General features: G+C 44.1%; 1 protein-coding gene, 1 non-coding gene and 1 pseudogene across 2 annotated transcripts in view; 1 reads left to right on the top strand and 2 right to left on the bottom strand.

The window, feature by feature from the left end:
* Nucleotides 1-700: 700 nt before the first annotated feature.
* LOC118636912 (sodium/potassium-transporting ATPase subunit alpha-4) overlaps nucleotides 701-27277 on the bottom strand; it is a 38016-nt gene continuing 11439 nt past the window's right edge. The window contains exons 8-22 of the mRNA XM_036271844.1: nucleotides 26062-26260; nucleotides 25744-25853; nucleotides 25423-25557; nucleotides 21495-21684; nucleotides 21179-21351; nucleotides 12143-12279; nucleotides 11358-11508; nucleotides 10875-11043; nucleotides 8198-8352; nucleotides 7919-8042; nucleotides 6565-6710; nucleotides 3717-3847; nucleotides 3504-3605; nucleotides 1104-1195; nucleotides 701-814 (exon numbers count right to left, since the gene is read on the bottom strand). Of these exons, the coding sequence (XP_036127737.1) occupies nucleotides 786-814; nucleotides 1104-1195; nucleotides 3504-3605; nucleotides 3717-3847; nucleotides 6565-6710; nucleotides 7919-8042; nucleotides 8198-8352; nucleotides 10875-11043; nucleotides 11358-11508; nucleotides 12143-12279; nucleotides 21179-21351; nucleotides 21495-21684; nucleotides 25423-25557; nucleotides 25744-25853; nucleotides 26062-26260 (2043 nt within the window). The 3' untranslated portion in view covers nucleotides 701-785. The remainder of the gene's footprint in view (nucleotides 815-1103; nucleotides 1196-3503; nucleotides 3606-3716; nucleotides 3848-6564; nucleotides 6711-7918; nucleotides 8043-8197; nucleotides 8353-10874; nucleotides 11044-11357; nucleotides 11509-12142; nucleotides 12280-21178; nucleotides 21352-21494; nucleotides 21685-25422; nucleotides 25558-25743; nucleotides 25854-26061; nucleotides 26261-27277) is intronic.
* LOC118638114 lies at nucleotides 9920-10022 on the top strand. Its single transcript, XR_004961069.1, has one exon. It is a non-coding gene; the product is annotated as a U6 spliceosomal RNA (small nuclear RNA).
* LOC118638035 lies at nucleotides 23579-23674 on the bottom strand (annotated as a pseudogene).

Here is a 27277-nt window from a genome sequence, read left to right as displayed (position 1 = left end):
AGCCTCTATTTCAAGGCAGCAGCGGAGGAAAAGGGCTGAGGGGTGGGATGAGGTGGAGGGGGTGGAGGGCAGGGGTTACAGTGCCTTCCTCAGCCCCACATTCACCACTAACCATGTGCCCCTTCCCAAGTCATGCAACTTCTCTGACCCCAGGTTTTTCATTGATGAACTAAGATCTCTTCTACACTAAAACTCTGATCCTATGAGCAGATCCGAGGAATGGAAGTAGGGGCTGGGTTGGTCCACCTTCCAGCACCGGATGTGGGTGCTGGGGTCCCCTGTAGTGTGTGGCTCTGCTGCTCCTCTCTCCCTCTCCCTTTTCTCTGCTTCCAGCTTGACCTGTCCTGTCCTTGCTCTCCATCGTCGGTGGGAGAGTGATCTAAGCCTGGGCAGCCCTCAAGGGGCAGCGATGTTTGATTCTGATCCCTCCCAGCCTCGGCTGTGGTCCCTGACCTTCCTCACCTACCTGCCATGAGGATCATCTCCTCTCCCCAAATCAGACGCGACACATCCGGCCACGTGAGGGGTGTAAACCTTTACTGTCGAGACTGGCCACTGATCCAACAGGACGAGGCCCCTCCCTGCTGGGCTCCGGTCAGACACCCCACCTCCTGCCCATGGTGCCATCAGCCCAGCCCCAAGATTGCCTGTCTCTTTTATCGAAGGTGATTCATCCTAGCATTTCTCTGTCCCAACTCAGATGTCACGCCAAACTCATAATCCCCAATCCCCCATGGGGCCATCAGGACACCCCCCGTGTCATGTGAAGCTCTTCCTCTCCTGAGTTAGTAGTAGGTCTCCCTTTCCAGCCAGCCTGTGGAAGAGAAGAAACCAGACTGAGCTGGGAAAGGCACTGGGAGGCAGAGGAGGCGGTGAACAAAGGGTATGCGAGGACCAGGTGAAAAGGCCTGAGGGTGAAACTCAGGGCACCAAGGACTGGAAGGAGCAGGAGGGTGGAATCGAGGACTGAAGGGCCAGCGTCCATGCGCAGCCCAGCAGGGAGGAGGGAAGAAGGGCAACGGGTCTGGAGGAACCAGATGGGATGGGTGGCTACTTAGGAGATTGGTGACAATTCAGTCAGAGTGGGGTGCAGGGAGCCTCACCACCGGGATGCTGACGAATTCTGAGTTTTCTTATTTCATCATAGACAAAGATGAGAAGGCTGTAGGGGGTGGCACAGAGCCACCACATTATCCTGTAGGGAGCAAGAGTTGGTCAGTGCGGCAGGAGACAGGGGCCAGAGAAAGGCAGATGCAGAGGACAGGGGAGGGCCCTGAGTGCAGGGTTAGTCCCCGCCTTTGAGGAGGCTGAGTCTGGGGATGAGGGAGGAGAGAGAAATGCCACATCAGAGGTATAGGCAGATTATGTACCAACTTTATGGAGTTGCTAAGGGAGACCCTCTTTGCTTTCTAGGCCTGGTACCCACCAAGGGGGTGGGGGATATCCAAGCAGGAGAGGTCTATCTGACACTAGAGGCGTGGAAATTTTTTTTCCAGGGAGTATACGCACTCCTTCATGTTGCAATTATGGGGATGGTTTTTTCTTTCTGAACCTCTTTTATAAATAGAGACCAGGAAGATGGACTCTGGGGAGGGCCTGACGTAGAACCACATCTGTTCTCTTGGATGACAGAGAGCTGGCCTGGGCTGCTGTCTGAATGAATTGTGCTGTGAGCCACAGGTCACATGTACTGTTTTCTAGTCGCCACATTAAAATAAGTAAAAAGAAACAATTTTAATAATATATTTTACTTAACCCAATATATCCAAAATACTATCATTTCAAAATGTAATCAATATCAATGTTATTAATGAGATATTTTATTCTTCTTTTAATCCTAAATCTTCGAAATTCACACTCACAGCACATCTCAAGTCGGACTCCAAATTTTCAATGGTTAAAGGAAAATGTCGTCCATCCCAAACCGTAAAGTTTTATTTAATAGAAAACTATTTAACACTGCTTCACTTTTTAACTTTAAATTTACTAAAACTAAATAAGATCACATATTCAGTTTCTCCATCTCACTAGCTGTGTTTCAAGAGCTCAATAGTTTTGTAAAGATAGTGGCTACCATACTGGACAGCACAGGCCTAGGCCAAGTTCCTTACACACACACACACACACACACACACACACACACAAACAGTTAGGGACATACAGTCACACATTCATTCAACAACAATGTCGTATGTCTATTCTGTGTTTGTGTGTGGTCCAGGGGAAATAAAAATGATGACATGTGGCCTTTGATCTCAAGGAGCTCAGACAATCAAGGAAAAGAGGACAGAGAAACACACAAAACGCATGACCTCAATATTAGGCGAGGGGTTTCATGGTCAAGGTATATGCAGAGTGTTTGGGAGAACAGGTAATGCTCAGCTGCACTCCCTATTACTTATATATTGGCATCAATAACAAAAACAGAGTTACTTTTAGCAAAGCACCCACCATGACCCAAGGCCCCGGGCTCTGTGCATTATCTGCATTTCTACGTTCAATTCTCGCAACGGTCTGCCTGGGTTGTATTACGGAGACTTTGCAGATAAAGCTGGGGCTTATAATGGTAAAGAAGTTGTCCAAGGTCCCAGAATAACACACCGTAGAGTTGAAATTCAAACCTGGGTAACTATGTGCAGTGACAGACGGTTGCTAGACTTCCTGTGGTGACTGTTTCGCAAGGAATATAAATGTTGAATCGCTATGTTGTACATCTGAAACTAATATAATATTGTATGCCAACTCTAATTATAAAATTAAAAAAAAAAAAGAAATGCAAACCTGGGATTGTTAATACCTAAGGGCAATGGCAATCTCTTTTATTAAACATTGATTGAGCACCTATGGTATACAAAGCATCATGTAAAACACTGCAAAGGACAGAAAAGTGAGTGAAGTATGTAAATGCAGAGAAAATGAGTTGGAAGATACACACTAAGTCATTAACAGAGATTACCTATGCAGGTGGGGAGGTGAATGGGACTGGAGTGGAACGGGAATTTTGCTTTTTCCTCTGTAAACATTTTAAATGGCATTTTTTTCCCACAAGCATATACTAATGTGAGAAACAAAAACAAAACCAAACATGAGGGACAAACAAAACAAGGTACCCAAACAAGACTCAGTATGCTCATTCACACAGAGGCACTTTAAAGCACATTTGCATAAGTACACCAGAATTAGCCATGCACATTGGGTTAATTTGGTGATTACTTCAGTTCTGACCATAAGTATCTCCGGACAACTAACCACACGTCATCATAAAGGAAAAGATGCTAGTCTGGGAGTTGTGGTAAGTCTGCAAACTTGCATGTCTAGGGGTTTGTGATCACTTGGCACAGTCCCTAGTCTCTCTCTAAGAAGCATTTGTCAGAGCACAGACAATTCTTACTACACCACTGAGTGTACCCCGTTTACCCAGGTGGCCCCCAGCCGGGCCTTCCCTACTCAGGCTCACGGTCCCTGGGCACTGAGATCCCCCTACGGGCACCCCCCTCACTCACTTGAGTGGGTACATTCGCAGGGCCACGTCCATGCCCGGAGTGTAGGACAGAAAAGCAGCCAGTAAAGTCTCCTCCAGGATGCCACATATTAGGATCTTGTTTCTGGGAAAAAAAACGTTTTGGTGTATGTTGGAGACAGGGAGGGAGAGGTAGGGACAATGGTGAGGCCCCGAGTGCAGGTTTGGGAGACACGGGCCCACGGAGGGCGCTCACTTCATGCCCTGCTGGAAGACTGAGTTGCGGCGGGTCTTGCAGATGATGAGGTCGGCCCACTGCACGACCACAATGCTGACAAAGAAGGCCGTTTGGCAGGTGAACTCCACCACCTTCCGCTGCTCAAATGTCTGCGGGGAGGATGGGCGGTGTCAGAGGGATCCAGACACACCTCAAAGGCTTCGTCCCTCCCCTGCCTTCCCAGACCCAAGGCTGAGTGAAGTGTGTAGACTCCCACAGCCTTTCACTCATACCTCCCTTAGCACTTTTCATGTCAAAGCACGAGTTGTTCGTATGTCCTCTGACCTGACTGAAAGAGTCATACGCCGTGTCTTAGTTATCCCCGTGGCCCCTCCCTGTGCCGAACGGCAGGAGTGTGGCTCAGGACTCAGTTAATAAGAAGGGTGGTGTGAGAGAGGAAGGTGGAGTCAAGAGAAAAGCGGAGTCAGAGGAAATAGGTTAGGAGGGCAGGTTGGGCCAGAGGGGAGAGCAGTGCCTGAAGGGTGGTACCAGACAGGAGACAACATTCCTCCTTTCACTCATTTCTTTGGTTCACACTTTACATGTAAGGAACTTAGAGTCTGGTGGGGAAGGTGGATACGTTATGCGAGTACAGTGGGTAAGTTATACGAGGGAGATCACAGAGGGCTACGGGAACACAGAAGAGGTGCATCTAAATGACGCTGGAAAACAAGCCTGTGTTTTAACAAATAAAACAGCCCTGGCTGGTTTGGCTTGGCGGTTGGAGTGTCAACCCGTGGACCAGAGAGTCTCAGGTTCGATTCCGGTCAAGGGCCCTTACCTTGGTTGTGGTTTGTCCCCGGCCCTGGTTCGGGTCGAGTAGGAGGCAACCAGTTGATGTGTCTCTTTCACATCGATGTTTCTCTCCTTCTCCCTCTCACTCTATTTGAAGATAAATAGAAAAGAAAAATCCTCAGGCGAGGATTAAAAAATAATAAAAAATAAATAAAAGCATGTTTATAAATAACTTGTAGATTGAATCAAGAATTTGAAACTACATGGAACTGAACAATAATGAGATACTACATATCATGGAATGTGGTCCAAGTTGTACTTGGAGGGAAATATAGAGCCTTAAATGATTAGAAACCCAAGGCTGAAAATTCATGAGTCCAGTATCGAACTTAGAAAGATCCATCGGCTCCTTAGCGTGCTCCTAGCAGTGCGTGGAGTACTTGTAGGATGGGCAGCTCTGTACTCGACAATCTGCACGTCACAGCTGCGGAGGAGACAGAGACCCTGCCTTCATAGAGTTTATGCCTCCAGGCAATGATTCTCAACCCATTTTGCAATACCTTACAGTATCTTTGATGTCATTTGATGTTACTTTGTACTAATGTAATTACCTTTATTGTAAATGAATATATGTCAAGCTGCATCTTGGCAGCAGGGAAATGGGAACAAGACATAAAACTAACAAGGGCTTGGGCTGAGGAGCGAGGTGATTCGGACAATGAAGACGCAGGGCATCACTGGCCCCTGGAGCAGTGTTGGCTGCTGGGAACACGGGCATCTGGTGGCCTCATGGGGTCCAACTAATACAAGTCAAGTGTGTGAGGGGCATCTTTTCAACACCCCAAATTTTAACATACTTTTGAGAAACCTGCAGTTCACTTGGTTGGAGGTACTATGGTGAAATAGGAAAGTGCCCGGCAGGAATCAGCCCAGAACTCGAGTCCAGCTCCTCGAGGGTTCACAGTGGGACTTTGAGCAAGTCACTGAATCTTTCCAAACCCAGTATCCTCACTTACGGAATGATGATCGCCTGTGTGTCCTCTGTGGTACCAAGATTCTAGCAATAACTGGTGTCTCACCTCGCACTGTCTTAGAACTTGGGACAGAAGTATTCAGACACAAAAAAACCTACGTAATAAAATTCTTAAACACATGATGTTGTTTAGAGGGCCTCATTCATCTTGAGTGTTCGGAAAGACTACTGTAGAGAGGAACCCCCTAGGTTTAGAAAGCGTAGAATGAGCCCTGGCAGGGTAGCTCAGTTGGTTAGAGCATTGCCCCATTATGCCAAGGTTGTAGGTTTGATCCCCAGTCAGGGTACATGCAGGAATCAACCAATGAATGCATAAATAAGTGGAATAACAAATTGATGTTTCTCTCTCCTCTCTCTCAAATTAAAAAAAAGTTTAGAATGACAAAGAAGGGATATACAAAGAAAATAGGTTTTTGGACTTGAAATTACATTATTTGAACTCCTATGGAGGGAGAGAACATAATGAGAGAGAGGACCCAGCACTGATTTCTGGGTAATGATGGTTAGAAGGTAGAAAAACAAAAATCAAACTCCAAAAGTTGACATGACGAAGACTTCCAGGTCCAAGAAAGCCAAAAGATATAGGAAGGTAAGGATAGATAGTAGAAATGAACACAAATGAAGTCATTGTAAACAAAGGGAAGGATATTTGCTGACATGATTGAAGATCGAGGCCAAATGTTAGAATGCTCATATAGGACGGGAGATAAGACATAAACTCTATCTGCTTCCTCTATTCTCCCACTCTTCAAAAATTTGCTAACTCACTCTTCTCTGTTACTTCTTTTTTGAAAAGAGTTTTCATTGATTTTTAGAGTGAGAGGAAGGGAGAGAAAGAGAGAAACATCTATGTGAGAGCAGAACATCAATCTGCTGCCTCCTGCACGCCCCCCACTGGAGATTGAGTTCACAATCTGGGCATGTGCCCTGATCGGGAATCAAACCGGCAACCTTTTGGTGTACAGACAATGCCCAACCAACTGAGCCACACCAGCCAGGACCCCAGTCACTTCTTCACTCTTACTCGTCCCTGTCTACCACTCTACCCCTTTTACTCACCCACTGCTGTCCATAGCTGTCCTCCAGATCATTGAAGTATCGATTTTCCCAGGTGGGGCGGATGCCCAGCAGATCAAGAGGCTTAAAACCATTTTCGGCCAGAATCACAAAGTAGGTAAAGAATCCAGCCAGAGCCTGAATCATCCCTGTGAGTGGTAGAGTCACAGAACAGGGGAACCTGGCTCAGAGAAAGACTTCGAAAGGCAGGCTTTAGAACAGGGGATGACTGGGACTTGTTTCTAGCTGGGTTGGTGTGTGTTGAGCTGCAGTGCTGAAGAATCTTCCACCAATGATCTGATGCCATCATTTCTGTAGGACTGGCCTCCAAGCCCTGATGTTTATTTGTAAACTCTAACCCAGAGTCATCTTTCAATCATGTAATCTTAAAATGTGAAAGGACCTCAGAGGGGATTTCTTCCCTCTCTCCAGTGAGTGAGTGCTGAACCCTTCCCTCTCCATTTCCTCTGACGCTAGGACGCTCATCAAGTCCTCTCCTCTTAGTCACAACCTCTGTTCCCCATGCCTGGACCACAGCAATAGCCTACTAACTACAGAGCTGTGTACTGTGTAGAAACCCATGGACACTGGTTCTCACAACAAGTCTGAACTATTATTTACATCTCATAAGTGGGAAAACTGAAGCACAAAAAAGATTCAGTCCTTGTTCAGGGTCATGCAGGTAGTAAGCTGGAAAATTCAAACACAAGTCTGGCTTGTAAATTTGTATTTTTTCTAGGTGTTTCCTCCTCTAGATATTGGGATGGTCTCTCCTATTCTCAGTCTTTTCCTGTCCATTCCTCATTCTGTTCCCTGAAACATCCTACTGCACCTGGCAACTCAAGAGCAAAAACATCTTGTGGCTCTCAAGTGTATTTCAAAACGGGCTCAACCGCCTATAGCCTATTTTCCACTACTCCTTTATCAGGAATAAACTGGTTAATTCACTCTGCAACAACCAGACTATGTGAGTTTCTCCTCTCCTCTTGTCCCCCACCCCTCCACTTAACCATACATTGGATAGTCTACTCTCCGTCTTTCAACATCAGGTTTGAGTCCGATTTTCTCCATAAGGCTTTCTGACAATCCTTATGATTGGTGAGCCTGCTTGCTTTGTACTGTCTTATGCTCATTATTTGGTACTTAGAAAGATGCTATCACTTTATGTATGTTTGTTCCTTCCTGACTGAACTTTAGGTCAAGGGCAGATCACAGATCAATGGTTCTTTGTGTTCCCAGGGTCTAACACAGTTTGTTGTTAAGAAAATTTATCTCCCTGACTTCCACAAGGAGATGGTCCAATGACGAGACAGGTGCAACCACTCCCCACTCCCTTCACCCCTCACTCTGGCCGTACCGATTTGTCCATAGGCCATGCCGATGAGTCGGTTGTTCACCAGATTGTCAGTCTTTGGATTCCGTGGAGCCCTCTTCATGATGTCACTTTCAGCTGTCTCATAAGCCAAGGAGATAGCAGGGAGCTGGAGAATGGGGGGTGGGAGTAATAGGGGACACAAAGTTCAGAAGGAAACCCAGAAGTAACTTGAGCTCTGTGCTTCTCCCTGTACACAGATTCTTCCTACTACTCAGTCCATCTCCAGGAGTCCCATGAGCTGAGTCCCAGTTTGGCCCTCACCATGTCAGTGCCCAGGTCAATGCAGAGGATGGTTATGGTGCCCAGAGGCAGAGGGATGCTGAGGATGATGAAGAGCAGGAAGGGGGAGATCTCAGGAATGTTGCTGGTCAGGGTGTACGCGATGGATTTCTTCAGGTTGTCAAAGATGAGGCGGCCTAGGGAGAATGGTCAACCTTCTGTGAGAAGCATAGAGAGGACACACCTCCCACAAACCAGCTCCCAGACAGAGAGACCGCTACAAAACGCTGTCATGACCCATGAAAGGGTCTGCAGGTCCTAGGCCTCTGTGGTCTCAGTTTTGTTTCTAAATTGTATGATTATTAATTAGACCCAGCATTTATTAGCATGCCATATCTGTGTAGTATTGGTTCTTGGACTCAACCTGGCTAATATCATCTGCTTTGAAAATTAAGCAGGGTTGGGACTGGTTAATACTTAGAGATGTTGCCTGGCCCATGTGGATCAGTGGTTGAGTGTCCACCCATGCACCAAGAGGTTGCCAGTTTGATTCCTGGTCAAGGCACATGCCCAGGTTGTGGGCCAGATTCCCAGAAGGGGGCATGCAGGAGGCGACCAATCGATGTTCTCTCTCATCGATGTTTCTATCTCTCTTTCCCGCTCCTTTCCTCTCTAAAATCTATAAAGAAAAAAAAATATGGATAACTTACACCTACAAAGTAACATAGTAATTCAGTGGAGAAATATCCTGATTTCAAAATGAAAATCTGAAACAATTGGATATCCTCAGGCAAAAACAAACAAACAAACAACAAACAAACAAACAAACACACTTAGAGATGTTTGTGAACACCAGTATAAAAGCCATTAGAAGGTTAAGGATGAAATGGAAAGAACCTGGGCTTGGGTTCCAATCCCATTTTCTGCAATAGCTGGCATGTGACTTTGGGTATCCTCACCTCTCTGAACTGCATTCCTCCTGTGTTGTAAGATGGCTTGATTCCTTCCCTGATGACCCTTCCAAAAACTGTAATCGCTGTCTGGTGTGGCTCAGTGGTTGAGCATCAACCCATGCACCAAGAGGTCACCGGTTCAATTCCCGGTCAGGACACATGCCCAGGTTGTGGGCCCGATCCCCAGTGGGGGGCATGCAGGAGGTGGCCAATTGATGTTCTCTCTCATCAATGTTTCTCTCTCTCTCTCCCTCTCTCTTTCACTCTCTCTAAAATCAAGAAAGAAAAAAAAATTAAAAACAAACAAAAACCCCCCCCAAAACAAAAAAACTGTAATCTCTCCCTGAACTCCCTTCCTTTTTCCCCCCATTGTAGTTATCTTCTTTTATTTAAAAATAATTTTTTCTTTTATTGATTTTAGAGAGAGAGAAAGGAAGAGGGAGAGAGAGAGAGAAACAATGATGAAAGATAAAATCGATTGGCTGCCTCCTGCATGTCCCACACTGGGGATCTGGTCCACAATCTGGGCATGTGCCCTGACCGAAAATTGAACTGGCGACCTCTTGGTGCATGGGCCGACGCTCAGCCTCTGAGCCACACCAGCCAGGAGCACTTATCTTCTTTTAATATACTATGCTATTTCACTTTATTGTCTGTCTTGTTCCACTAGAAATGAAATGACATGAGAAGGGGGATGTGTCATGTCTTTTTATTCCCCACTGTTGCAGCCCCAACATCTAGAACAGTTCCTGGCACATAGCTGGTGCTCAAAAAAAATGTACTGAATTGAATGGATACAAAATACTGAGCAGTGCTCGCTTCAGCAGCACATATACTAAAATTGGAACGATACAGAGAGGATTAGCATGGCCCCTGCGCAAGATACTGAGCAGTGTCAGGATCATACGAGGTCTCAATAAAATGATAACTATTACTACTATCTGGATTGCACAATTGTTTTGTTGTTGTTGTTAATCCTCACCCAAGGATATTTTCCCATTGATTTTTAAATAGAGTGGAAGGGAGGGAAGGAGGGAGAGAGAGAGAAACATCGATGTGAGAGAAACACATCCATTGGTTGTCTTCCGCACGACCCCAACGGGGGCTGGGGATTGAACCTGCAACCCAGGTGCCCTTGACCAGGAATTGAACCCACGACCCTTCGGTTCATGGACTAACACTCTAACCTCTGAGCAAAACTGGTCAGGGTGGGATTGCATAGGTTTTAATAAGATGGCTCCAGGCAGAAAGCAGGGAGCCTGGGATGCAGAATTCTGAGTTCTCTCATCTACCAATGGCTATTGTCTCCAGAATTCTCTGGGAAAGACTGTAATAGTTTTGGCTCATGCAGTCAATTTATAGGTCAGTCTCCAACTGATTTTGACATGTCAACATCATTCAGGAAGCAGGTCCCTGGGGGCCCCTCCTGAGATTATGGAGAGTGAAGTTGTCCCAGGGTTGTGGCTGTGTCTTGGAATTTATTGTGGACTTGCTTGAATCTCCATGAGAGAAGAAAGAAGATACAGTACTATACCACAGTCCTAGTCTCCCTAGATAATCTGGACTTCCCTCCAATCTAATACAAAAGGGCTCCTGATAGTGATGCGCTAAGTACCAACTGAATCTAGTTTGCAAAATTTTGTCTTACAGTGATTTTCCCTAATCTTTACAGGATCATCGAAATGGGTGATGGGTGATGGGAATGAGAGTACTGCACACCAACTCCACCTGAGTCAGAGGGTCAAGTCCCAACTCTGCCTCCTCACCTTCCTCCACGCCCGTGACGATGGAGGCAAAGTTGTCGTCCAGCAGGATCATGTCGGCTGCCTGCTTAGAGACGTCGGAGCCAGCAATGCCCATGGCTATGCCGATGTCTGCCTTCTTCAGTGCCGGGGAGTCGTTCACCCCGTCACCCGTCACCGCCACAATGGCTCCCTGGGAGAAGCACAGAGAGAGTGAAATAATTACTGTCAGGTTCAAGACCAGTCCCCCAAATCAGTTTTATTTCATCATCCCTTGTTTCTTGGTATAATCATGCTTGATGTAGGTCTCTTAGCTTGATGTAGGTTCCTTCTCCTCCCAATATATTAACACTCTCAGGGAAACCCCAAACTGATGCCCATCTCTGGGGTTCACAATGGGATACTCTAGAGTCTCCTCTGGCCCAGTACACGCTCCTCTGCTTGGTTTAGGCCTGGGCTATGCCACGTGATTTCTGCCAGATTTCCTAAGGCCCTTTGTCTCCTTACCAGCCTCTGACATCCCTCTACGATGATGAGCTTCTGCTGAGGGGATGTCCGAGCAAACACAATCTCCGTGTGGTTTTGGAGGATCTCATCAAGCTGTTCTGAGTTCAGATCCTTTAGTTGTGAACCATGCACCACAATGGCTTTGGCATCCCTGAGCAAAATGAATTTTATTTTTTGTTTTTAATCCTCATTGGAGGATATTTTTTGTTTGTTTGTTTGTTTTTTTTACTGATTTTAGAGAGAAGGGAAGGTAGAGAGAGAAAAACATCGATGTATCAGAGGAACATTGAATGGTTGCCTTCCGTGTGTGCCCCCACCAGAAATCAAACCCAGGAATCGAACCGGCCACCTTTCGGTACATGGGACGATGTTCCAACCAACTGAGCCACACTGGCCAGGGGACAAAAAGAATCTTAAATGGTTAGTTCAGAGTGTTGAGAATTCATCAGGTACCCCCTAACCAACCTTTACTATAAGCTCCTTGTTTTTCCTTTCAACCCAGTCTCCCTACTTGTTCCCAACCACTGACTGTCCCCAGATTGACACATTCCATCTCCTCTTCCCTACCCCAACCACTCCTCCCTTTTCTCTGCCTCTTTCCTTGTTCCACATCTTCTGAAAACCTGCTTTGTCATTTTCCTATTACATTTTACTTTGTACTATGTAAACCCTGCACATCCTACCTACTGAAGAATTCTTTAAGAACTTTAGTAAGTGGGATTTGGGTGGGGCAGGCTGATGAGAGAGGAAAGCATGGCAGATCTGAATTCTTTAGGGGGTCTCACCTGCTATTGACCTGGGTGACAGGGATCTTGAGCCGGGCAGCAATGTCCTCTGCTGTCTCGGTGCCTTCTGAGATGATGCCCACACCCTTGGCAATGGCCTTGGCTGTAATGGGATGATCCCCTGTTACCATAATCACCTGGGTTGGGAAGGAGAGCAGAGGAGTAGAATTATCTTCAGAGAGGTCCTGGGTCCCTCACCTTTCTCTCTAAGAGCTAATAGATCACTACTTTCGTTGCACAGAGGTTTTAGTAGCTCATTCCTAAGCACGTGTGCTTCAACCCTTGGGGATAGGTAAAAATCATAAGATCATAAACCAAGGCAAGCTGGGTTCTAGTTTTTCCAGGAATAAATAAAGGAGAGATTTGGGTATATTGCTATTTTCAGATTTTCATTTAATTGCTTCAGAAGCTATTCTGCATCTTTAAGCTCAGAGACAGAAATACCGATGCACAGAACAAGTGGTAATAAAGGAACGTCTGCAATAGTCCATCTGCCAAGCAAAATTTCATCTAGGCCCAGGCACATTCTGATCCTCATCCTTCTTCTCTTTTTCCCATCGCCTCCGTGTACCCCTAAATTTCAGCCCCTTTTTGCATAGCTGTTACCAGCTCTAGTCCCATTCCTTCCCTAGCATTCTCTCCTTACCGTATGATGATCGCTTATACATCTCTCTCACACCCTGGGGAGAGCTCTGTGAGGGTGAGGCCATGTCTATGGCTCCTTGTTAAGTGTCCTGCCTTAGCACACTGCCTAGCACAGAATAATCCGTCAACAAACAATGATCAGATGAAGGTATGAAGGGATGATTGCTGTCTAGGAACCAATGCCCATGGTTCCCAAGTACCCAGTTTCTCAGGATCTGAGGGAGAGAGAAGGATACCGTTTGACTGACTGGACTATCCAACTACTTTTGGGAACAGAGGTCCTGGAAATGTCCGTCTGTTTATTTTTCGAGCATGGAGATAAGCCTTCCGGGACTTTTCCTATGAGCCTGCATCATTCCCTACAGCACCCTGGCTGGCTGGAAGAAGACAGCAAAGTGTGCCTAAGCTGTGCTTCCAGAGACCGAGGAAAGTCACACTGAGTTGTTCCTCGTACCACTGATTTCGAGCACCCTGGCTCTGTTCTGGGGCACTGGACCCTCATCATGCTTGGCCTGTGGGCCGTGGGATAACTGGTGAGGCTCTGGAAAGGAACTGCCCAGAAGAGTAGAAGATTTCAGATGAGGTTCAGACTGAGCCCACAATGATGCCTTTCAGGCTCACAGTGCCCCGGGCTACCCAGTAGCTCATCAGTAGTGACCTGGGGCCTATAGGACAGGTGTGGTGTCGTCTGGATACATCCCTAGTACCCAGTCCAGTCTGACCATTCAAGTGGACTGTTCTGTAGTAGTTTCTGGCAGTACCACCTCCATGCCAGGCTGGGGAAATAAAAACACAAAGTCAGTCACCCCAAGAGTGAGTTCCTAGGATGCAGTTTCGCAGAGACTGAGACGCACAGAGACAATAGGAGCGCAGTTCTGCAGAGAATGGCTCCCTTTGAGGTGAAGGGCACAGCAGCCTCTGGAATGTGTCAAGTATTAAAAGAATTTCATTCCTAACTTCTTCATGCTGACTGTATCTCTGATGTTCCCACACAGTCTTGCAAGCTGCCCTCTTGTTCCTTTGTACCCGCTTCCCCCAGATTGGATCCATCTGAGGGAAACGTTCCGGTGTTGGCACCGTTACTCTAGGCCCTCACCACTTTACTACAGTTCTTAGAGGAGGCCAGGTTCATAGCATGGCTCAAGCAGCTTCGTACTACTGAGAACCTCAGGTAGCGGCAAACATAATGAAATATTTTTACTTTAGTTTTTTATTTTTTTAATTCTCACTCCACTGATTTTCAGATAGAGTGGGAAGGAGGAGAGAGAGAGAGAGAGAGAGAGAGTGAGAGAGAGAGAGAGAGAAACATTGATGTGAGAGAGACACATCGATTGGCTGCCTCCCACACGACCTCACCAGAGCCAGGGATCGAACTGTAACCGAAGTAGGTGCCCTTGACCGGAACCGAATCTGTGATTCTTTGATCCGTGGGCGGATGTTCTAACTGCTGAGCCAAATCAGCCAGGGTTTTATTTTAGGTTTTTTGTTTTGCATTCATCTTCAGATAGAGCGAGAGGGAGAGAGAGAGGAAGAGAGAGAGAGAAACATCGATGTGAGAGAGACACATAGAGTGGTTGCCACCCACACGACCCCAACCAGGGCCAGGGACAAACTGCAACCGAGGTACGTGCCATTAGCAGGAACTGAACCCGGGACTCTCTGGTCCGTGGGCCAAAGCTCTAACTGCTGAGCCAAACTGGCCAGGGCTATTTTAGTTTTTAAAAAATTATATTTATTCCTGCCCTGGCTGGTTTGGTTCAAAGGTTAGAGCATTGGCCCACAGACCAGTGAGTCTCAGGTAGGATTCTGGTCAAGGGCACGTACCTCACTTGTGTTTCGTCCCCAGCTCTGGTCAGAGTCGTGTGGAAGGCAACAAGTTGATGTGGCTCTATGACATTGATGTTTCTCTCTCTCTCGCCCTCCCTCCCTCCCACTCTATCTGATGATAAATAAAAAGTATCCTGGGGTAAGAAATAAAAAAATAAAAAATAAAATTACATTTATTCCAAAGACCCGAGCACATGTTTCTACCTGGGAAATACCAGTACTACAAAAATTTCTTGTAAAAATGTTGCTGCCCTGCAAATGTTACCAGGCCTCTTCCAGCAGCCTAGTAGTGTTGATCAGCTCTGCATCAACACCATGATGGAGTGGACCCTGAAAGGCTCCACCCTGTGGGACAACCCCTCGTGTGTGCGTTATATTTTGTCATGGTAAGTTTTTCACTTCCCTGTAAAGAAAAGGATGATTCACAGTTCTTCACCAAGTCTACCAAATGTCAGCTTAGGGTCCAGAGGAAGTGAGAAACTACAACATGACATATAAACCTGTGCCCAGAAGAAGCACGGAGGCCCGCGTAGGCTGTTAGCTGGAGGCCAGCCCTAGGACTTCGCCTCAGATTTTCACGAGCTCACTCTGCCTCAGGCTGTGAGGACATCTGGCTAAAATCACCCCTTTGTCTCCTGTTTGGGCCACCCCACTTTTGAGCACAATGGTTACTTCCTGCTCAAGAGATCCATGAATTCCCAGGTGAGATCACTTTTAGACACACCCACAATGTTATGCCTCATTCTGACAAGCCCACTTCAAAGCTTAAAAATTCAGATGAAGTCCTTCTCCACTTATCTCCCACACTATGATATAGGAGTTTATAGAACCATTGGAAAATATTAGGAGAACTGGGTTATCCTATGCAGATGTGTTATAATAATGCTATCTCTGCAAAGAACTATACCAAACATCTTGTGATAATTAGGGAATTAACTCAAAGTACTTTTTTACATCCAGTTCTTGGCTCCCACTGTAGTGACCAATCATTGAACTTAGCATGGCCCAAGCTGCCACCAAATAAACTGCCAACAATCAAAGGTCTAAGAGAAAGTCAGCTCTAACAGACAGCATCTAGATCCTTTAAATACCTCTAATGACCTCCCCTCCCCACCACTATAACCTGCTCTCCCCAAGTCTAGGGTTTAGCATGTCAAGTAGGACCAGAAAAGGTGTCAATACCACATGCTCATTAGTTTGCGAAGCACTGTCCTAGGACACTAGTTCTCAAAGTTCTCTGCACATTGGAATCTCTAGGAAAGTTTTTTTTTTTTAAAAATGCAAGTGTAGCAGGAGATTCAACATGGTAGTGGGCAAGACCAGAGTGAGGGTAAGTTTGTGAATGTGTGAGCATGTGTGAGTGGGTAAGAGTGTGGGGAGGCATCTGCTTGGCCAGGAACTCAGGGTGGGTGGTTCTGGTGCTTCAGGCAGGGGAGCTGCTGGCTGCCACTAGGGCACATCAGCCTAGCCCCTGCCAGACCTGGGCAAAACAGCTGTGCCCACACCAGACTATGCACTCCAGCAGCACCCCCACCAGACCCATGCATGCCAACAGTGCCTCCACCAGACACACAGGCATGAGCTGCCAGCTGTTAGTCCACCTGGCCCTGCAGCAAACAAGAGCCACAGGCAGAGCTGCTGGCCACAAAGGCCCCACCTCAGCCGAGAGCTGTCAGATCCTGCTGTTACTACTGCCAAGACCTGCCACTGCCATCAAGAACCACCAGCCTTACCATGGCAGGGAGCCACCAGCAACCTCAGATGAATGGATGGGATCTGAGACCTGGCCCCACCATGACCCAAAGCCCCTGGATGCACCGACCTGCCAATGCAACCTGGTGCAACTCATCCGGCCCTGATCTACCAGACTGCTAAAATGGTGAGATAAAGAAACAATCCCCAAATGAAAGAAAAGGAGGAATCACCAGAAAAGGAACTAAATAAAATGGAGGCAAGCAATTTATAAGATAAAGAATTCAATCTAATGGTTTTAAGGGTGCTCAAACAACTTAGTGAGAACAACAAGTAACTAATGAGAACTTAAGGAACTCAGTGGGAACTACATCAGCATGAAAGAAGAGCTAAAAACCATGAATAAGAATCAATTGGAAATGAAAAATGACATAGCTGAAATAAAGAATACCCTGGAAAGAATCAATAGTAGATTAGAAGAAGCTGAGGACCCAAACAGTGAGTTAGAAGACAAGGTAGAAAATAAAACACCCAATTAGAGCAGCAAATGGAAAAAAGTTAAAAAAGCAGGAGAAGAGTTTAAGGGAGTTGTTGGACACCATGAACCATAACAACATTTGTTTCATAGGGATACCAGAAGAGGAAGAATCTGAGCAGGGAATACTAAATCTGAAGAAATAATGACAGAAAACTTCCCTAACCTGGTGAAGGAAAAAGTCATACAAGTCCAGGAAAAACAGAGAGTCCCAATCAAGATGAACCCAAAAAGACTCACACCTAGATACATCATAATTAAAATGGCAAACATTAAAGGCAAAGAAAGAGTCTTAAAGGCAAAGAGAGAAAGAGAGAGAGAGAGAAAGTTAACTGCAAGGGAGCTCCCAGTAAACTGTCACCTAATTTCTCAATAGAAACACTCCAGGCCACAAGGGAGTGACAAAGTAATGAAAAGCAAGGGACTGAATCCACGACTACTCTATTCATCAAGGTTATCATTCAAAATGAAGGTGAAATAAAGAGTTTCACAGACACAAAATAAAAATAGAAATACTAAAGGAGTTTACTACCAACAAACCAGCACTACAGGAAATGCTAAAGGGACTGTTGTACGAAGAAAGAGAGAGAGAAAGAGAGAGGGGGGGGGAGAGAGAGAGAGAGAGAGAGAGAGAGAGAGAGAGAGAGAGAACACAGGCATAAAGAATAAAAATGGCAACAAATAAGTGCCTATGAATAACAACCTTAAGTATAAATGGCTTAAATGCTCTCATGTAAAACATAGGGTAGCTGGTTGGATAAGAAAACAGGGCCCATATATATGCTTTCTTCAAGAGACCCATCTCAGAACAAAAGACTCACATGGGATAAAAGTGAAAGGATGGAAAAAATTTTTCCATGCAGTGGAAATGAAAAAAAAAATCTGGGCTAGCAATGCTCATATCTGATAAAACAGACTTCAAAATGAAGGCCATAACAAGAGAAGGCCACATCACAATACTAAAGGGATTGGTACAACAAGATTATATAACACTGGTCAACATATATGCACCCAATATAGAAGCACCAAAAAATATTTTAAAAAACTTCTGGAGGACTTCAAGGGAGAGATAGACAGCCACACAATCATAGTAGGAGATTAACACCCCACTGACATCAATGGATAGATCTTCTAGACAAAATCTTAACAAGGAAACAGCAACCCTAAATGACACACTAGAGCAAATGGATTTAATTGACATTCACAGAACATTTCACCCCAAAGCTGCAGAATATATTCTTCTCAAGTGCACATAGGACATTCTCAAAGATAGACCACATGTTAGGACACAAACTCAGTTTCTACAAGTTCAAAAAGATTGAAATCATAACAAGCTTATTCTCGAATTATAATGGCATGAAACTGGAAGTCAATTACAATAAAAACACTCAAAAACATTCAACACATGGAGGCTAAATAGCATGTTATTAAAGAATGAGATCAAGGAAGAAATTAAAAACTTCCTGAAAACTAATGAAAAGAAAAATACAACACAGAATTTGTGGGACACAGTGAAAGTAGTCTTAAGAGGGAAGTTCATAGCACTGCAGGCCTACCTCAAAAAACAAACAAACAAACAAAAACTTCTAATAAGCTATCTAACCCTACAACTTGAATAATTAGAAAGAGAACAACAAGAAAAACCTACAGTATTTAGAAGGAAGGAAATAATAAGTATCAGAGTGGAAATAAATGACATAGGTCTGAAAAAACAATACAGAAGATCAATGAAACCAAGATTTGGTTCTTCAAAAAGACAAGCAAGATTGACAAATCTTTTTCCATACTCACCAAGAAACAAAGAGAGAGGACCCAAATAAATAAAATCAGAAACAAAAAAGTGGAGTAACAATTGACACCACAGAAGTACAAAAAGAATCATAAGAAAATACTTTGAACAACTATATGCCACAAGTTGGACAACTTAGAAGAAATGGACAAATTCCTAGAAAAATGAAATCTTCCAAAATGGAATCAGGAAAAATCAGAAAAACTGAAAAGGCTGGTAACAACTGATGAAATTGAAGCAGTAGCAAAAACAAAAAAACAAAACAAAAAACTCCCAGCATACAAAAGCCCTGGTCCAGACAGCTTCACAGGGGAGTTTTACCAAACATTCAAAGAAGAACAAACATGTATCCTCCTCAAACTATTACAAAAAATTCAAGAGAAAGAAAGACTTTCAAGCTATTTCTATGATGCTAGGATTATTCTAATTCCAAAACCAGAAAAAGGCACTACGAAGAAAGAGAATTACAGGCCAATATCCCTGATGAACATAGATGTAAAATCCTCAACAAAATATTAGCAAACAGGATCCAGCAATATATTAAAAAGATTATATACCATGACCAAGAGGGATTTATTACAGAGAAACAAGGCTGGTACAATATTCACAAATCAATAAATATGATACATTACATAAACAAATTGAAAGATAAAAATCACATGATCATATCAATAGATGCAGAAAAAGCATTCAACAAAATTCAACACCCATTTTTGATGAAAATTCTCAGCAAAGTGGTAATAGAGGGAGCATACCTCAACATAATACAAACCATACATAACAAACCTATGGCCAGTATCATACTCCATGGGCAAAAACTAAAAGCATTTCCTCTAAGAACAGGAACAATACAGGGATGACTACTTTCACTACTTTTATTCAAAATAGTACTGGAGGTCCTAGCCACAGCAATCAGACAAGAAGAAAAAATAAAAGGCATCAAAGTTGGAAAGGAGGAAGTAAAACTGTTATTATTCACAGATAACATGATATTGTACATAAAAAGCCTAAATACTCCACCAAAAACTACTGGATTTAATAAGTGAACTCGTCAATATAGAAAGATACAAATCTAACACTTAGAAATCAATGGCATTTTTATACACCAATAATGAACTATTAGAAAGAGACACTAAAAAAGCAATACTATTTACAACAAGAAATTATGATATTTAAGAATAAATTCAACCATGGAGGTAAAGACCTATACTTAAAAAACAACAGGATGGTGAAAAAATAGATAGAGGAAGATATAAACAAATAGAAGAATATACCGTATTTATGGATTGGAAGAATTAACATCATTAAAATGTCCATACTACCCAAAGCCATCTATAGATTCAATGCACTATGGAAAACAGTATGGAATTTCCTCAAAAAATTAAAAATCGATCTGCCATTTGACCCAGTGATCTCACCCCTAAAATCCTGAAACACCAATCAGAAAGAACACATGTACTCCTATGTTCATAGCAGCACTATTTATAATAGCTGAGATCTAAAAACACCTCAAGTGACCATCAGTAGATGAGTGAATAAAAGCTGTGGTACATATACACAATGGAATACTATGCAGCTGTAAAAAAAGAGGGACCTATTACCCTTTGAGACAGCATGGAGGACCTGGAGATGATTATGCTAAGTGAAATAAACCAGTCAGAGAAAGACAAGTATCATATGATATTACTTATATGTGGAACCTAATGAACAAAATAAACTGATGAATAAAATAGAAACAGAGGCATGGAAACATGTAACAGACTGATGAACCTCAGAGGGAAGGGGGTGCGGGAAGAGATTAATTAAGGAACTTACATGCATATATGCATTACCCATGGATGCAGACAATAGGGTGGTGAAGGCCTGGGATGGGATGGGAACCAGGAGAAGGGAAGCAATAGGGTGGAGGAAGGAGTAAGGGGGGAGGGACATCTGTAATACTCTCAACAGTAAAGGTTTAATTTTTAAAAAATACAGGTTGTCCAGCCAGTGTGGTTCAGTGGTTGAGTGTTGATCCATGCACCAAGAGGTTGCTGGTTCGATTCCTGGTCAGGACATATGCCCAGGTTGTGGGCCCAATCTCCAGTGGGGGGCATGCAGGAGGCGGCCAATTGATGTTCTCTCTCATTGATGTTTCACTCTCTCTCTCCCTCTCACTTCCTCTCTCTCTAAAAAATAAATAAAGGGAAAAAAAAAACAAAAAACAAAAACAAAACACCACCACCATCCAACTGCTTTAAAAAATAAAATAAAATAATTTTTAAAAAGTACAGGTGTGTGGGTCTCAACCTGAGCATTTCTAATGTAATGGGTCTGGGATGTGGCTGAGGCATCTGATTTTTAAAGTTCCCTTGATGATTCTAACTTTCAATGAAAGACAGGAGTCTAACTATAGAGGACACTTACTACTAGTTTCTTAAGACTAAAAATCCTAAGCTGAAGGAAACAGAAATTAAACCACGATTATTAAAAACCAACTCTATGCAAGGTTTTCTACTGTTGTCCCAATCGGTGACCTGTGGGGCTTCTGGGGTGGTTAAGAATTTACCTTAATCCCTGCACTGCGACACTTGCTCACAGCATTGGGCACTGCAGCTCGGGGAGGGTCGATCATGGATATGAGCCCCACGAAACAAAGGTTGCTCATGGGAAAATTGATTTCTTCTGTATTAAACTCAAATCCCTTGCAGAAAGTGGTAGGCAGATCCAAGAAGCAGAACCCTGAAGAAAGACAGAAGGGACCAATAGCCATTTAGCTATGTATGTCCCTATCCCTCTTATCCCAACATCCTAGATTTTTGACCCCATCAATCAGAACCACTTTGATACCATCCTTGCAAAGGCTTCTCCCATAGCCCCCTCACCTAGCACGCGTTCCCCCAGGCCTCCCAGTTCCATGTAGGCATTTTGGAAGGCTTCTTTCATTTCATCATCCATTGGGTACTCCTTCCCCTTCAGAAGGTAACTAGAGCAAAACTCCAAGATCCTCTCAGGAGCCCCCTTCATCATTAGCACATGGGCCTGGGGAGAGTCTTCTCGCAGGTGGATGGACATCTAGGGAGAGGAGAGATAGCATTGGTGGAACAGGAGAGAGAGCAGGGTCAGGGCAAAAAAGCTAGGGAAAGGTTTTTGAGGGTTAAACAGACAGGCAACCTGTTTTATGCCCCTCCATTTCCTTTGTGCCCGAACCCCAATGCCGCACCCTCCCTCCAGTCAAATCGGACTCAGGGTCAGTCCATCCCTCTCCTTTCCAGGAGCATCCAGCATGGTTTTATTTGCACATAAGTCTCTATCTTCTCAGCCCCACTGGCAGCTGAGGGCAGAAGCTGGCGCACTCACTCTCGCTGCTTCCTCTCTACCTGGATAGCTAGAGAGGGCAGAGTGGGCAGGAGAGAAAGCCTGGAGCCCAGCGACCCATGTCTAGAGCCAGCTGAATGCTTCATGACCTCAGGTAAATCCATTAGACTTCTCACAACCCCAGTGCCTTTGATAAAGCGTAAAAGCATCTGCAGGGCCTATTTCATTTTCTTATGATAGTATTTGCAAAAATTGCTTTAAAAACTGTGAAGCACAATAAAACATAACTTAGTCATTCCAGTCCCCTCTCCACTCTCTCCTAAAATCATGAGAAAGTCCCCTGCGAGGGGCTGGATGGTATGAGAGAGGGTGGGTGGCTGAATGTGAGGGTCAGGGTCAGGGTGGCTGGTGCGGGGAGAGAAGGGCATGTTCTTGAAGGAAACCCGAGGACGCAACACAGGAGGAGAGAGAAATAAGGTCAACTTTGGTTTGCATTTTCCCTTGATCTTTGATCTGTGAAAAAGTATTATCTATGAGGTTCCTCCTATGATCCACAGGAAATTCCTGCTATGTAGCCTGTTGGGTAACAAAATTGGCACGTTGAAAGGAAATGAGCTGGTGCAGAGGAGACCAGACTTCACGGCCCAAAGGACAAGCAAGGTGGGAAACCATGTGTAACGTGGTCAAAACGGTTCTACTAGAAACTTTAAAATAACTGTTCAGTTATATTCAGAATATGCTTAAGCACTGAAGAGGAAAAACCTTAAATTCTGTAAGCAGAAGCTGTAAAGGTTTAAAAGGCTTAATTTTGAGGGCTCAATACTTATTTGTGGACTATTTATTGGAGATTATTGAAGATGACAGCAAGGTCTATGTAAACTATTAACTTGGTCACAGAAAAATCACATGATCGAAAATTACAGATGAAAATAGGGAGAAATCTGGAAATATCCGAACAGAGAACCTTCTTTCTTTCATTTCCATCTGAGAGAGGGAACGGAACCCAGCTCCGCCACAGACCAGCAGGCTGAGAACCCTGTGCAGACCGAAGCCGCTAACTACCCCTAGAGCAGGCTCGTTAAGGCAGTCGTCTGCATGGACTGAAAGTAGCAAGAAGGGTTTTCCTGGTGCCTCTTGCCTCCTCCAAGTAAGCCCCGCCGAGCAGAAGGATTTTGCTGTGTGAACTTGATAGTCAGTAGCTCAGAAAAAGCACTCAAGTAGTCATTTTGGGTAAAGTCGTTATTTTGCTAGACATTCCAACAAATGTGGCTATGTTTTGCTTTTATTTTGAATCATGTAGAAGGAGAGGTACCTAATTCTTTCCGGTCAAAGGCTTTAATCAGATCCTGTCTAGCACGAAATTCCTGTCTGGTTAGTGAGGCCACTGAACGTCAGAAAAAAGTGGAAATGAATGTGAAGTTTGGGCCTATGAGACCTATCTTATTACACCGACTAAAAGCCAGTTGAGACAAAAAAACGATGGATCTATTTTTTTTAACTCTTACTTGTTCAGTGTTCAATGTGAAAATATAGATGATTGGGCTTTTAGAATTCTATGTAGCACTTGTTATTTTATTATTATTTTCAGTTACAAATATATTTTTGTGATGAAAACTTTTAAGCTTTACCCTCTTAGGCAACTTTAAAATATAAAAATATAGAACGATAAACAAATTTGCGTGGTATCTGGGGCTATGCTAATGTTCTCTGTATTGTTCCAATATCAGTATATGTTCTGTGGATGCACCATTACCTGTTTCTTTTCCTAGAAAAATTTTATTTTATTTAAGTTTGCAAATGTATTGGCATAAAATTATCCCAACTGTTTTCTTATGATTTAAAAATGTTCATACACTCATTTCTGCTCTTCATTTTATCATTAAAAAAATACATAATTTTGTATTAGCTTCAGGTGTACAGCATAGTGGTTAGACAATACTTTACAAAGTGTTCTCCCCAACATATCCAGTACCCACTGGGCACCATACACAGCTATTGTAATATTATTGACTATATTTCCTATGGTCTGACAATTTTGTAACTGCCAATTTGTATTTCTTGATCCCTCCACCATTTTCATTCAGGCCCCTAAGCCCCTCCCTTCTGGCAACTGTCTGTTCTCTGTATCTTTGAGACTGTTTCAATTTTGTTTATTTTATTCTTGAGTTTCCAAATATAGGTGAAATCATATGGTATTTTCTTTCTCTGACGGACTGACTTCAGTTAGCATAATACTCTAGGCGCATCCACACTATCACAAATGGTGAGACTTTTTTGGGAGGGGCTGAATAATACTCCATTATATATATGTACCACAAGTTTTTTTTGTTTTTTTTTTAACCACAACTTTTTTATCTAGTCATCCATTGATGGGCACTTGGGTTGTTCTCATATCTTGGCTATTGACTATTAAGTGTGTTTTAAGTCACAAATACAAAACTGACTTTTGGGAGTCTCATTTCTTCTCTGTTACCACACTTGAATGTCTGACCTTTACAGTAGTGCATGAACTTGGAGAATCCCACTCTCCTGAGCAAATCACAATTGTCCCATAGAACTCACACCTTAGCTGGTAGAGTTCCAGTCATGGCAATGACACCACTCCCCACTTTCCATCAGGACCCCCTCTTCAAAGTGAGCTAGGATTCTCATGTGTTTTCTTTCCCTCTCATGGATTTTGTTTTCCCTCATCTGGGGATATTTTTCCATTGCTTCTTAGATAGAGTGGAAAGGAGGGAGGGAGGGGGAGAGAGAGAAAAACACCGACGTGGGAGAGACACATAGATTGATTGCCTCCCACACGATCCCAGCTAGGACTGGGGATCAAACCTAGGTACTTGCCCTTGACGGGAATCAAACCCACAACCACGGGCTGACACTCTTACTGCTGAGCCAAACTGGCCAGGGCCTCTCATGGCTTTTGTTGTTAGCACCACCAGTGTCTCTCACTCAGCATTTCTCTTTCCCTTGCAACTCCTCCCTGGACAACAGACAAAATGCTCCTGGGAAATGAAATTCACTAACACACTGGAGACCCCTAATCACCTATCTGATGGCAGCTGCTAGAACTGCAGGCATGGGATAAAAATTTTTTTTAAAGATGACTAATGAAATAAGACGTGTCCGGGAAGTGTCTTATAAATACAACCTTATTCTGCAGTGGCTAATCTCAGAGTAGTCACAGAGATGCCTCCTAACAGCTGCAGGGACTGTGGCGTGACTTTCATCTACCAGCTTTCAGAGAGCCTTTTATGACTTGCTCTCTTCACAAGCTGTGTAGTCTGGAGCTCTGCTTAGGGCTGAACACCTCTCCCTTTATCACCTGCTCCTGGCACCTGCTTATTACTTTCTCTTGAGGCTAGCCTTCTTTCCAGTTGGGATGCTGGTTATCCACTGTCTCTCTCCTACTGCTCAGAGGTGAGGTTGATGACCTGTTTTCCCAAAAGACAAGCACACCCCACCCCCATGGTTTTCCAATCTTTGTCGGGTCTGTACCTGGTACTTGTTGGTAGAATTAAAGGGAATCTCTGCCACCTTGGGGTTTTTCCTTCTCATCTCCTTCACAGAGCCACAGGACTGTTCGATGAACTTGAGGAGGGCTGACTCAGAAGCATCCCCTACAGTGTCCCGCTGCCAGAATGGGGTTTTGTTTGTAAGCCCATGGGACAAGGAGAGGGACAAGGAGAGGGACAAGGAAAGGGACAGAGTGGAGAGGGAATGCCTGGGGAAATCACTGAGCATCAGGAAAGAGATTTTTTTGGGAGGTGGGTTATACCCTGGACACTAAGCTACCCTCTACCCCCTTAGGCCTGACACCTTAGCTATGGCAAGGGCCTCTTGATTAGCCTTAAAGTCAGCCCGGTTGCAGAGGCCAGCGATTCGGGCCAGGACAAACCAGGTATCAGAACCCTTGTCAACTGCATTCCCTAGGGAGAAAAAACACACTGTGAGCAGGGGAGAAGAAAGTTTAAAGCAGGGAGTTATTTCCATCCTGTCTGTACCCCAAAACTTCACAGAGACATCATCTTTGGCCCACACCTTCCTCCTCTCACTCACTTTCCAGCTGAACTCACCATTCCCTCATCACATTCCCCCAAATCCATTCACTCGTGGCCCACCCATGCCACTAGTCACCAGTCTGTTCTTCACTCGTGTCGGCCTCACAGATGGTCCCATCGAACCATAAATGGGCGACGGTCATACGGTTCTGGGTGAGGGTGCCCGTCTTGTCCGAGCAGATGGTGGAGGTGGAGCCCAGAGTCTCCACCGCCTCCAGGTTCTTCACCAGGCAGTTCTTCCTCGCCATGCGCTTGGCTGTCAGCGTCAGGCACACCTGGGCCATGAAGAGGCAAGAGAATAAATGGTGAGGTGATATCGGCTACTAACTAACACCACTTTGTGTTTTGGAAATCTGATATTTTTTTTTCTATTTTAATGTTTTGTACTAATTTCCCTTATGTTCCTACCTAGTTTAAAAAAACAAACAAAACCTCCATCTATGGCTACAGTAAAGGAAATTAAGAAAGTGATGTTGGTTTGTGCTTCAAGGCAGAGTTTTAAGACTAGAGTGTATTCCTTTATCAGGGCATCATAAAGAATGAGCTCCTTATTTTCCATGAAATAGTCCACCCTCTATGATCCTTTTATCTTTTCTATTCAAGTTTAGGTCACCCTTCTTTCTCAAGTTTAGTCTTTCCAAGGACCATATGATAGCTAATATTTTATTGTGGCATAAAATGTTATGTATGGAGTGGAGATTGTACCTATAGTTAACAAAAAACCAAAAAAAAAACAACAAAAACAAAGAACAATGGAGAGAATGATGAAGTTGAGAAGAAATATTGCAGCACTAAAAAGGAGTCAAGAAATCATTTAAATCAGATTTTTATGGATCATAAATTATGTTGCCCATATATTCAATAAAAGTCAGGTGTGTGACAAGGTTGTGTTATAAGCTAGTGAATTCTTAGGATGTGGTTATGTAAGTGCAGAATTCTAATCATGGGGTTATGTTTTATTTACACATCACTAGTCCTGGTGGTTTTGTGCTAGTCCAACCTCACCCCGAATATTATTCTCATTTCTATTTTACCCCAAACAGGTGATCAGCAAGACAAGGGGCTTGAAGACCATGTCAGATGGCAAAGGGAAAAAAATTATTATTTCACCTCCTTCCTGGAGAGTTTGAGGAAACATAGTGGCTACTGTAAAAAATCTAAAGGGCGGTTTGTAGAAGAGAATTGTATTTCTTCAGATGGGAAAACTGGGACCAAACACAAAATTATATTTCTGCTCAACACAATGCAATCAAACTAGAGAACCCAAATATGAAATGAGCTGGGACAAAAGG

Source organism: Molossus molossus, unplaced genomic scaffold (assembly GCF_014108415.1).
Source record: "Molossus molossus isolate mMolMol1 unplaced genomic scaffold, mMolMol1.p scaffold_m16_p_20, whole genome shotgun sequence".
NCBI classification, from domain to species: domain Eukaryota; kingdom Metazoa; phylum Chordata; class Mammalia; order Chiroptera; family Molossidae; genus Molossus; species Molossus molossus.
Note: the sequence above shows the minus strand (reverse complement) of the source record. Positions and strands in the feature narration are given on the sequence as shown.